Source organism: Thamnophis elegans, chromosome 5 (assembly GCF_009769535.1).
Source record: "Thamnophis elegans isolate rThaEle1 chromosome 5, rThaEle1.pri, whole genome shotgun sequence".
Taxonomy (NCBI): domain Eukaryota; kingdom Metazoa; phylum Chordata; class Lepidosauria; order Squamata; family Colubridae; genus Thamnophis; species Thamnophis elegans.
The window spans coordinates 50,162,715-50,175,998 of record NC_045545.1 but is presented as its reverse complement, the minus strand read 5'-3'; the positions used below and the strand labels follow the sequence as shown (position 1 = coordinate 50,175,998).

Genomic DNA, 13,284 nt, shown 5'->3' with positions numbered 1-13,284 from the left:
TACAATACAGACCTCTGATAATAACAGAGGAAACCATTTGAGAGCAATTTGCATTTCTCTGTAGGAAGTAGAATCAATAAACACTATAGTGGAACTACATAACTTGAGTATCTATTTAATGTCATATGATGTCATTCTATATGGCATAGAATCATTAGAATCAGAAAGGTATTCAAGCATTCAACCATATCAGTTACTCTACTTTTTATGTGCGAGATACACAAAACAATGTGAGTAGAACATAAAATGTGGGGCTCTGAGGAATTACACTTTTAGTAGATATTTTCCCCATATAAGAGGCCACTGCTATTGTCTACTTTAAACAACACAGGGCTCTTTCTGTATTATCATGGTGAGACTGACTACATAAGGATGTACTTTTATTTTACCCAATTCACTAAATGAGAAACAATAGCTTCAACAATTAATTGGAAGAATTTTGTATTAGGATCTAATATGCAGCTTTTAGCATAAACAGGATTTGGGAGGGGGGGCTTAACAGTTATAACATTTGAAAGTAAGCATTTTAAGCAATGTGTAAATTTCTTACCGAGACAGTTATGACCATCATGTGCAAGATGAAAGCCATCATAGCAGGTACATCGATAATTCCCTGGGATATTGACACATTCATGAACACAGCCAGCATTGTCATCGCGTTCACATTCATCAACATCTGAATAAAGAAAAGAGAATATATGTGATGTGAAAGAACTTCAGAACTAACTAAAAATTCACAAAGCTCTTATCAAGTGTTTATAAAATGACTAAACTGAGAACAACAGGGATGCACCCTTTTACCTCACACTGACGGAGAAAACCTGTAATGAGAGAATAACAGACTTCAGCCAAACACAATTTCAACCTTCCACACGGTAGTGAAGCATGTGAAACCTTAAACCTCCTAGTCTCATCTAGGATTATAGCTGTCCTTGCTTCTAAGTGGGAATATGGGGGAAGCCACAACAAGTGTTCTCCTTACCTTTCATCCAAAGTGGCTTTCATTCAACTTTCATTCAAATCTATTCTAAAATTAGAAGATCTTAAGTAGATCCTCTGGGTTGCAGTGATATTTCTTATCTAAACAGAGAAACAGAATGACCAAGGGCAACACACACACCCAAAAGAAAACAAGTGGGATGGGAGCAACTTCCAATTTTCTGCCCCTTAAGTGTAGCTGACTGCCCTCCAGCAACCAACAATAGGACCAGTCTACCTAGCCTATAGAGGGCTAGTGTCCAGCATCTGAAGGGCAAGGCCAGTCAACCCAACCTTTGGAGGGTTAAGGCAGGACCACTTTACTGAACCTCTGGAGGATGGCATAGCAGCACCACCAGAGGAACCACAAACTTGCCAAACTTCAATCCCATGGGATTCATGGATCCTGGATTTGGGGTGCATTCTATACATTAGTCCTTTTGAGGTATTGGTAGAAAAATTGTTGACCTATGATCTGCTGTTTTGTCCACTTAAATGTTACTCACTCAAGAGTTTTATTAGTATGTACTGTAGATGTCCCAGTATATTACACTGACAATACTTTAATGATTTATTTATTTAACAAATTATACCCCAGTTCAATAAAGGCAAAGCTGTTCTTCATTCCCATTATTGCATGCTAAATTCTTACTTATACCCAGTGGTTGGAGCTAATTCTTACAAAGTCATTAAAATTATGCTTGTTACTGCTGCTTCAAATACAGATTGCCTAGTCACTACCATTGTCCAACAGAATTTCCCAAATAATAGGACTATATTTTTCTCTCTTTCACATTATGTAATGGTACATTGGAATGACTTAGGAAGATAATAGGAAGATCCATAGGCTAGACAATCATCATGCAAAAGCTATCTCAGTCCACAGAATCAGAGTGGATGTTTCAGAAGGGATTTTCCTTAGTTTTACAGAGAGTAAAAGGAAAGGAGAGGAATACTTTGAGTACTTGCAAGCTTCTTTAATTTAAGCTTACAATAAAAATAAAGCTAGTATTCATTTATCTGCATTTTTTTCTGGACTACCTTGAAGCACTAACACCTTTCCTGATTATAGATACAATACCATCACAATGTTCTGATTAAATGAGAAATCAACAGTAATTTCCAATTTTTACATCATTTAGAATCTGATCCTGACAGTTCACTTTCAAAATAAGATACAAGAATCGTTTAGAGGACATGAATCTTTAACATTAATTATAAAGTAGACAACTTGTTTACATTAAAATTATTAATGGAGTTACACAGATTAATTCCAGTAAATCCTTCTTCTTTCTCCCTCAACTGCATTAAGTATTTCAACCAACTGCTCTGGAGCACTGAGAGAAAATGATCTCAGGATACCTAGATAAAATTAAGCAAGATTCTACCTGACCTATGTTTGAATGAGGGCTGGATGAGTACTTCATCAAAGATGGATGGATTTTCCAAAGGAAAGAGAGAAAATAGGGAAATAATAAATTTACTTAGCTAAATAATTTTTAAATAACTTTAAAAAGAAATCTAAAATAGCCCTTGTTTTTAATCACAATTATCCCAACTATAGCAAATAAACACATTTGTAGAGACACCTACAGTACTACAGGCAACACCCAGCTAATAAAAATTCCTCAAAACCCAATGGGTGTTTCTTTTCCATTTGCAGCTTTAGTGGTATTTAATCCCAGGTCATTTTAAAATTCATTTAAAATCACATCCTGTTAATTTCTGGCTTGGGCAATTAAATATAGCTGGATTTCCCTCTCATCTTTTCTTTTTCTGTGCTATCTGCTCTGCCTACCTTTGCAGTGCTTCCCATCCCCGGTGTAACCAGATTTGCAGATGCATTTGTATGATTTGGGAGTGTTCTGGCAGATGGCATCAATATGGCAGTTGTCAGTCCCATCAACACATTCATCAATATCTGCAAAGGAAAGGGGAGAATGTGACATAATCAAAGCCTGCACTTTTTGAGTTTTACCCTGGCTATGTAATCATAGTGTTTTGGAGAAAGAATATTAAAGTATCAGAAAATCATACTCATTTTCAGAGCCCTTTGCCATTTCTCTCAAGAGGAGGAATCTTAAATTACATCTAGTTGGAGGGTATGGTGGTCCTTTACAGTGTATGCTTGCTAAAGTTTACATTCAATATAAACCCACCATATAATGTTTCCTCAAGCTTTCCCAGTCAAGTGCACCCCTATAATTCTTATTGTTTGTTTTTTAAATTTTATGGTCTTAGTATCAAGTGATAGGTTACAAGTTAGAAGAACTACTCTTTTTACATATGCTCTCCATGATCTAGACCCCCCCCCTTGCATTACCCTGCGCATGAGCGCAAAACACACGCACACACCACACGTGCTGCATTTTGGCCCTAGCAGACCTCATTGAAGCCTCTGGAGACTGGAAACAGCCCGTTTTCCAACTTCCAGTAGGCCCGTTTTTTGTCCTCTACAGGCTCCAGAGACTTTCTAGAAGCCTGGGGATGGGGGGGGGGGGGGGAATGGACCTACCAGAAGACAGGAAATGAGCCATTTCCAGCCTCCAGAGGGATGGGAGAGGTTTTTTGTCCTCCCCAAGCTCCAAGAAAGCCTCTGGAGCATAAGGAGGGCAAAAAACGGGCCTACCAGGCCCACCAGAAGTCGGGAAATGGGCCATTTCTGGCCTCCAGAGTGCCTCTGGGGGGAGGAGGAGGCTGTTTTCACCCTCCCCAGGTGAAAGGCTCCAAGAAAGCCTCTGGAGTCTGGAGGGCAAAAAAAGGGTGCTGGGGAGTTGCACGGGCATGCGCTGGGGGATGAGGCATAGGAGTATTGAATTATGGTCATGATAGAGTGCACACATATGCTTTTGGCACCCGAGGGAAAAAAGATTTGCCATCACTAGTCTAATATAATTTACAATTATATTATATCAACACATACCAAACAAACAAATACCCTCATACATCATCTAATCCCATAAATTACAATAAAATTTTACTGTAAGTTTCGAGATAGGTCAGGAAATGGACCCCACACATACAATGGACCCAGGAATGTAACTTTATTATTACAAAGGCAGTATCTAATTTAAACAATAGTATTGTAAGCACGTTGAAGCTGAGCCATGTAGAACTTTATAGTTCAGCAGCAACTGTTTGAACTAGTTTCTAGTAATGAACAACAAAGATTTTGTTTCCTGAACACTTTTAGACGTATCTTATAGATTTTTGGTTGCTAATCATGAAAATAATTTAATCTATCACATATCTTTTTATAGAAGTTGTCTATTTTTACACAATGGCAATGTATACTTTTCAATACTTGTTGGCTATGCTACACTTATACTTGTATACTTATATAATTATTTAATACATATAAAACCTAAGCAATTCTAAGTGATTTCTTGCTTAGTAACTGTAATAATGCATTAATAATTATTATCATGTCTTTAGTCCAAATGTTCTAATTTACATGAAAGCTGGGACATGACCACTGAAGTAAAGACAAGGATAGAGAAAGCTCGAACAACATTCTTCAAAATAAAAAAGGTTTTCTGCTGTCACGATATAAGCCTAAGATTGAAAATCAGGCTTGTCAGATGTTACATCTTTTCTATCCTGCTCTACAGACTAGAGCAGTGGTCCCCAACCCCCGGTCCGCGGACCGGTGCCGGGCCGTGGAGTACCTGGCACCGGGCCGCGCAGCGGCCGGGGGCCATGATCGCTGCAGCGGCCGGGGGCCATATTTGCAACTTTGTAGTCCTCATGAACGCGCCCTTTCTCTGCCCCCCCCGCCGCCCCAGATGTGCGGGGCTGGGGGGGCGAGGGGAGGCCCGATCTCCCCCCCGCCCTCTTGCTCTGCTCGCCCCGGGAGGGAGGGGGCGGCGGCGGCGGCCTCGGCCCGAACTTGGGATGCTGCTGGCGGAGGCTGCCTGGGAGACGAAACTTTGTCCGCGGACTCACCCGGCCCGCCTGCCCCGTGGAATGACGAGGGGGGGGCAGGAGGGGGCGGCGGCGCTGCATTTTCCTCCCAAGGAGAAACTAAGGTTGCGGGGGGGAGGGGCACAGCGCGGACGTTTCGGGGGAACTTGGGGAGCTTCGCCGTTCCGAGAGGCGCTTCGCGCGCAGCCCCACCCAGGTGGGAGATGTTTTCCTCCGCCGAGGCAGGGAGGGGGGGCTTTACGTAAGACTCGCGGCGCAGCTCTGCCCCCCCTCCTGGAGTGTCACCTGCCTCCCGCCCCTCCCCCCCGCCGCTCCGCCGAAGCGCTTTTTGTGTCAGGCCGGCGGGGCTCTCGGGGGCCCTTCGGCTGCAGCCCGCCTTCTCCCCCTCTTCCCTTCATGGAGCGCGGCGCGGAGGCCCACCCCCTCGGAAGCAGCCGGCCTCCGCCGCGCCAGCCGCCCGCCCGCCCGAAGTAGGACACAGGGCCATCTTTTTCCCCCGCCGAACTGCAGCGAGGAAAAAGGGCTGCCCGAGCGAGCGGATCGCGGGGTCGGTTCCCCCTCCCTTCCCCCGGCGGCCGAGGAGGAGGAGGCGGGGCGGCCTCGCGGGCTGTCGGCCTTGGCGTGAAGGAAGCCCCCCCCCGCCCTGCGGAACGCGCGCCCAGGATGGCCGCCTTCCCACCCGCCGGTCCGGAAGGCCGAGGGAGGCTCGTCTGACTGGTCCGCGGCGATAAAAAGGTTGGGGACCACTGGACTAGAGAGTTGGTCTCTGACAGAAAGCCACTTGAAGAGACTAGAAGCATTTGAAATGTGGATTTACAGGTAGCTATTACTTATACACTGGGGTTACAAAATAAAAAATGAGGAGATGATAAGCTGCCTGGGAAAGCCAAGGGAACTAATCAAAACAGTGTGATGCAACACCCAGAAAATACAGCATACTTCACTTAATCCTCCAGCAAAAGATTGAAGGCAAACAAGGTCCAGGCAGAAGAATAGCATCAAGGCATCAAAATCTAAGGGATTTGTTTGGACAAAACTCAGCAGCAATTTATCGTGAGGCTGTTGATAAAAATAGGATTGCCAACATGATCACCAATGTCTGATGACAAATATGGCATAAGAAGAAGTCCTCATGTACAGTATGATCAGATGGAACATTTCTGGTAGCTACAACTTTGAAACAAAGGGAAGATAGTATTTATTTCAAGGACTATTCTATGCTCACGCATCATAAAACATTTTAATAGAGACTGGCAAATCTAAATTGCTCAACACCAACTGCAAATAAATTCAGAAATGAAAGTCCCAGAAATGAAATAACTGTAGGAGAAAAACAAAATAAACATCTCCTAGCACACTATATATTTTTCCCTGCTTGCCAAAGATTTCTAGCAGCTTTGAAATTCATAGTGAATCTTGCTGGACAATAATCTTACATAGTTTTAACGAACAGTTTGTACAATAATGCTTGCCTTCCTTATGCCATACTTAAAAAGGAATAGAAAAAACATACATGAATTACAAAATAATATTCAGCAACTGCCAAAATATCATATAACACCTCAATTTCTTGATATGGAACCCTAAGTTTGCATCTTTCTCTTTTCAATATCAAACTCATTGTCAATGCCAATCAATTAAACAACAGTGTGTAAAAATGTAACCCAATTTGTCTGGCTCTGTGCTGGTACTTATGACTGATATTTGGAATGAAGGAGAAGAAGGGAGACCAACAAGTTTCATACATGTCAGGTTTTTATCTGCTGCTGTGGCTCGGTTCTTATAAATTCACTTTCTGCAACTTGCAGTATGGGTTTAAGATCAAAGAGTCTTCCATTTGCTCCCAGCAGGTATTTGAATGCCTGGTCAAGCAAACAAAACAAAACCCAAGGTGAGTGGGGCAGGGCAGTGGTGGATTCCAGCTTCTTCCACTGCTGGTTCGCTCAGGGATGCCCTTCAAGTGGAGTGCTCTTGATGCACGCTGTGCGTGCATGCACAGTAGGTAAAAAATGCATCTGTGCATACACAGAAGCAAAAAACAAGATGGGCGCCGCCAATAGAAATGGTTCGGGGGCATGGCCGGCTGAGTTACTACCTACTCGTCCAAACCGGTCCAAACCAGTAGAAACCCACCTCTGGAGTGGGGTCATGAGAATTAATAGAAAGGTCAGCTGCAGGTATATTATTACACATTACTTGACACAAATGGCATCACCTAACTAACCTTGCCTGATTGTGTCAGCTGAGCAAGGATGTTGCCTCAACTGAGAATTTTAAACAAACAAAAACTTCCAGAAAGCAGCAATGGCAAATCATTTCTATTGCATCGACAATGAAACAATATGGAGCCACCAGGAATCAAAACTTTTCATCCAATGCATGATATTATTCCAAATTCAAATACAATTGTCTTGGTTTATTAAACAAGATGATCTCAAATCTTGATTTTCTGGGAAGCAAAAAAACAAAATTAAGGTAACAAGAGAAGATATTCTAGGAGAACTTGAAAAATGACACCATTAACAAATCTCTCTGTCCTGGCAGCAAGCATTCAAGAGTTCTTTTACGACTCAAATACGAAATTCTGAGCAAACATTACCTAGCAAAAACATGCAACTTGTTGCTCAGATCCAACGAAATACCAGGAGAACTCAATTAATGGGATTTTTAAAAAAAAGATATAGGAGAGATTGAGGAAATATAGGTGACTCAATATAATTTCTGTTTCAGTCAAACTAATATAAAAGGTAATAAAAATAGATATAACTAGACACATAAAGGAATAAAGCTTACCAACATAAAATCAACATGGATTCCACAAAGAAAAATTCCCTCAACAATTTTTACAGTTTGCTGGGAATGACACAGGCATGCATAGAAAGAAACCCCCTTCAACACTGTATACTTGGATTTTCAAGAAGCTTTTGACATTTCTCATCAAAGACTTTTCAGTGAATGTAGCATTCAGGGGATTAAAAGGATCTGACCTTTTATGAATTACTAATTGGCCTTTTCAAAAGCGGAAAAACAAATGAATAATTTTCTAAATGGAAGGAAGTAAGAAGTGGAATCTTTCCTTGCATAGGACGGCAGAAAACACCTCAACTTTGCATATATACTGATAAATTCAAAACTGTAACTAATCATGAAAAAAGATTAGGGTCACAGGGAAGACAACTTAATGTGCAGCATCTATGAGGAAGACAAATTCCATGCTAAGGATCATCACCTAATGAAGTTGACTGGAAGATTTAGGCAAAAGAAAATACTTTTTTACGCAACAGACATGGGGAAATGTTTCTTTACTCTACGACTCTATTATGTACATGGATGATGTTCCCCAAACATTAGTCTCTTACAGTTTGTTATTTTGTCTAATACATGAACATATCCCCATCTTAAAATGGTTCCCTGTAATTTTTCAAATAACAGCTGACACAGACAAGCTCCTTTTTTACACCCCACTTCAATCTGAAGTCAAACCAAGATGCTGAAAAAATGGTTTTGATTATGGATGATGATAAAAGTGCTATGGATTTTCCTCCAACAATTAACTCTGACTTCAACAGACTGTACATCTTAGCATTATGAATCTTGGCAGTGCCAAGCGTCATCACATGCCAACAAAGCAATCTAGTCATGTTATCTGGTCAAATTATCCATGTGCAATGTAGCTTAACCACTACATCAGAAAATGGATGTTTCAACAAAAAGCACCTTAATTCCTTAATAAATCTTCTCATGTCTCCAGTGGTTTGGGCCATATTGTAATTCTTGACATGACCACGGATGTGTCAGTTACCCAGGGTTGTGGTTAATGTAAAGTAACAAATATGAACACACTGTATAAATGTTTATACAATATGTACTTACATTCAAACACACACACACACCAAAGCCTCTGATGCATATCAAAACTAAACTATATCTTATCTCCCTCATGTTGAACCATGAAATTGTCTTTCAATAGTAGAATATTCATCTTGTCAAGATTTCCAAAGCACATTATTCTATGGAATTTTTGCCTATCATGCAGCTTTTAAAAATACAGAAACTTACAGAAGGAAAATGGAAGATCGTCCTGTTGGTCAAAACAAATAGTTATGGCCAAAGAAGCAATAATTATTTGGCGGTTCTGTTCCTATGTACAATAAGCTGTAAAACGAATCCATACAATTAGTGGTTCCTGAATAAACAGACACTGGAGTGGAACATGTACCTCAACATAAGATTTGTGGTTGTCAGTCATCACTGGGCAAATGTTCTCCTATTGAAGCAATTTAGTTAAATCTGGACAATCAGAGCATCCATTTGAAAACATTTTTCTTCTCTTTTATAAAAGTCCTATCTTATCAGCAACACCTTTCTTTTCCCCAGAGTCCCTTGGGATTAATACCAGGAGACTTATCTCTTCTTTTGTACTTTGAAGAGATCTACTACATCAACTCATTTTGAAATCTGATCTTTTGAAATCTGATCTTTCTAGTTTTCTTTTAGTTAATTTCATTTCCTTTTTGTTTTTTTTAGAGGCTATTAAAACAATATTTTTAATAAGAGAAGAGGTGGTCAAAAAGTACTTAATAAGGAATAAGGGCATTTTTCTGCAAGCTTAATGAAATAAGTTTTGCAAAAATTGATTTTATATTTTAAATATATATTAACAGAACAATTTATGATATTCAGCTCCATGTGTTTTATTAAAGCCCAAGGTGCATTAAAGCCCCTTCTACCTCACTGCTTTTATGTGATAAGACAACTTTCAAATATACACCAACCAGGAAACATTTCAGTGGGTGGATGCTAACTAGTTTTTCAACTATCAGCACTCACAAACTTTGTTTATGAATGCCAGATTCATCAAGGAAGTGTGGTTGTATCTAAACAAATATCATGTAAGCTATAGTGTTTCCTTCCGTGAGCTATATTCATGAAATGTATGTATGTATGTATGTATGTATGTATGTATGTATGTATGTATGTATGTGTATGTGTGTGTATGTATGTATGTGTATATGTATGTATGTATGTATGTATGTATGTATGTATGTGTATATATATATATATATATATATATATATATATATATATATATATATATATATATATATATATATATATATATATATACTGTCTTTGTATTAGTTAAAATGTGGGTGAATAAAAGAGAAAACTGGCAGCAGCCCACAAGAAAATAAATTCTGCACTGAGTCATATTTTCTTATCCCTGGGAATAGAATCAGGCTTTCCAAACAACACTATACAGAAAACTCAGTGACCACATTTTTCTAAATTAAACTAGGGGCTCATAGACAGCCTGCCACTAAATGGGAGAGGCTCCAGGCCCTTGGAGTTATTACACCAGCAACCAATGAATAAGGCTATGGCTGAAGGTTCATAAGTTAAATACTAAACAGTCCCAGCAGGATATGCAGCACCCTCTAACCTTTTCCTTCCTCTTCAAAGCACTTTATTCTGCCCACATAGCCACAGGCTCCACTTTCTGGTCTAAGGTAGATTTGAGCTTCTGCAGTTTTTGGCAAGGAAGTTAATATCAACAGTAGCATCTTGTCCCCCAGCAAATCAACGCTTGCACTGAATATATCTTAGTGGTGAGCATCACAGTTTTGAATGTGGAGAAGCTTGATGCTATTGCAGACAGAAGAGTGAAACTTGCCAGACATATTTACAATACTTCATATTTAAAAGGTACAGTAATTCAGCAAAAGCAGAATTACTGCAGGACGCCTCTAAGGGCGGACACAGCGGCAGGGCTTTTGGATGTCCAAAAGCCCCAGTGCTATGTCCGCCATTAGAGGTGGGACGTGTCCCGCCTCTATGGCGGACAAAGCACCAGAGCGGCCAAAAGCCTCTTTCTTGAAAGCGGCTTTTGCCTGCTGTCAAGAAAGAGGCTTTTGGACGCTCCGGTGCTATGTCCACCATAGAGGTGGAACGCGTGGAACACGTGCCACCTCAAATGGCGGACATAGCGCTGAGGATTTTGGATGTCTAAAAGCCTTTTTCTTGACAGCGGGCAAAAGCCACTTTCAAGAAAGAGGCTTTTGGCCGCTCCGGCGCTATGTCTGCCATAGAGGCAGGATGCATCCCACCTCTAATGGCGGACATAGCACCAAAGCTTTTGGACATCCAAAAGCCCTGCCACTGTGTCCGCCATTAGAGGTGTCCTGCATCTATGGCGGACACAGCGGAGAGGTGTCCGAAAGGAGTGGAGGGTGAGGGAGGCTCCCGCGGGGCGCCACTGAGCCAGGAGCGCTGCTGCGCGGCTGCTGGGCTCGCTCCTTTTGCGGGCGGCGGCAGTGGGATCTGCTCTCTGCTCGGGCCAGGCAACCGCGCTGTTGGAGGTGCAGCTGAGTCTCCACTAGAAAGCAGGTGAAGGGGTGCCGCTGGGCTTCGCCTGCCGCCTGCAGGACACCAGCAGCTTTGGGCTGGGGGGTGCCGGCAAGCGCCCCCCCAAACTGGCCCAGATCGGACAAAGCAAGTGCGGTAAGAGAGGCGGGGGAAAAGGGAGGGGGGAGGAGACGACCCCCCTCCACAACGGCCCCTCTGCAACTTTGCCAGCAGGGTGGGGGGCTTGAGACTGCCCCCTTCCTCTCCTCCTGCGGGACACCTCTATGTCGAACACAGCGGCAGGGCGTCCAACATAAACCTCACCGCATGTCACTGATTATGAAATGTGTAAAATGCCATATTGCCATGTTCGTGATACTGAATTAGTGTTGCCATGTCTCTGATACCAGACTTGTTACTGTCAATGTATAAACAGCAGACAACCTAATATGGGCATTCTTTGTACTGGAAATGGACGGACCAAGTGAATTTGGCCATTGTGGTTAGAACACTTAAAATCAGAACCTACAAATTCTTCAGCAAATGGAATAGTTTTATGCCTTTAGTTATTACAATTTTGAGGCACTATTTTTAATTGATTATTCTAGTTATATTTATACATTTGTTTCAACTGCTTAATGCTTTTTTTAAAAAAAGAAGACATTGTATAACTATTGTTTATTAACTATATTGCACTATGAATGCTTGCCAGAATAGAATGAGATAGGATCTTGCTTAAAGGAGTTCTATAATTAGAAATTTAATATAAAAATAGAGAAAGGGTGATGGAGTGAGGAACAGAGAAACAACATGCAAATATTTAAATTGCACTTGGAAAAGTACATGTGGTACTTCAAAGTTAAAAATTAGGAGCATTGGATTTGAAAATGGACAGGATTCTAATACAGGGGTTAAGCACATCACATAGTCAGAGTGATGCCCTTAATCCCTGTATTGGCATTCTGTCCATTTTCAAATCCATTTTCCTACCCTGTTTTCCCCAAAATAAGTCCTCCCCAGATAATAAGTCCAATCTGGTTTTTGAGTGCATGTGCTAAAATAAGCTCTCTCCCCAAAATAAGCCGTCCCCAAAAATATTGCAACACAGCAGCAGCCATGAGGTGACCACACTCACCGCTTCCTGCACCTCAATAATAATAAGACCTCCCCCAAAATAAGGCCAAGTCCTTATTTGGAGGGTCAAAATAAAATAAGACCCTGTCTTATTTTCAGGGAAACATGGTAGTTTTTAACTTCAAAGTTCCACATATACTAAGAGATGAAACAAGCCGGAAAGAAGATGAAATCAAGAGAAACCAAAGACTAACCTGATCTGTTCTGACCTCCCTCCAACTGGTGAGTCACGCCGACCCAAGCTTACTGTTAGCCACGCTTTATTCACAGTAATTACTCACAGACAAGACATTGGCAGCAACCCAGACTCCCACAGATAAGAGATAATAAACACAAGAGTTTCTCCAGCTTAGTATAATGGTTGTGTCCTGCAAAAGGTCTCCTCCCAAAGTCTCTTCTTATATACTCTCTTGGGAGGAGCCAAATCACAACCACCTGGGCCTGATTGTCTCTGTAATTGCTGCCTTCGCTTCTCTGCCCTTCTCTGCCTGGCATCAGGGACAAACTCCCTTTGCTCTTCCCCATTGCTCCAGTGCCTGACGTCAGGGTCACACTCCCTTTGACTTTCACCACTGCTCCATGCCTCAGGCTCCTCCTGGTGGCCAGCCAGCCTCTCTGGTCCCTGCTTGGAGTCTGAACCCTGCCCAGGATCCTCCACATCTTCCAGAGACGACTCATAGGGTCCCTCGCTATCGAATTCCATTGGCAGCTCCAAAGGCTCCTGCTGGGCCACAACATTGATCTATATAAGAAATGAACTGGGAGTACCTCAAGAGTTTTGCCAAAAGCTTAAAGACATTGTAAACAACTAAGGGGGAGACAGTTAATGTGAGTGCATTATCAAAAGCCAAGTTCAGCTGGTCCTACAAATTTCTCCATTCAATAAGACAGCACTGCCAATGG

The 13,284-nt window shown here is 41.7% G+C and overlaps 1 protein-coding gene across 1 annotated transcript in view; it reads right to left on the bottom strand.

Annotated features, from left to right (window-relative positions):
* The window catches only part of SCUBE3 (signal peptide, CUB domain and EGF like domain containing 3), a 120,519-nt gene that overhangs the window by 89,714 nt on the left and 17,521 nt on the right, over positions 1 to 13,284 (bottom strand). The window contains exons 2-3 of the mRNA XM_032218999.1: positions 2,777 to 2,899; positions 551 to 676 (exon numbers count right to left, since the gene is read on the bottom strand). Of these exons, the coding sequence (XP_032074890.1) occupies positions 551 to 676; positions 2,777 to 2,899 (249 nt within the window). The remainder of the gene's footprint in view (positions 1 to 550; positions 677 to 2,776; positions 2,900 to 13,284) is intronic.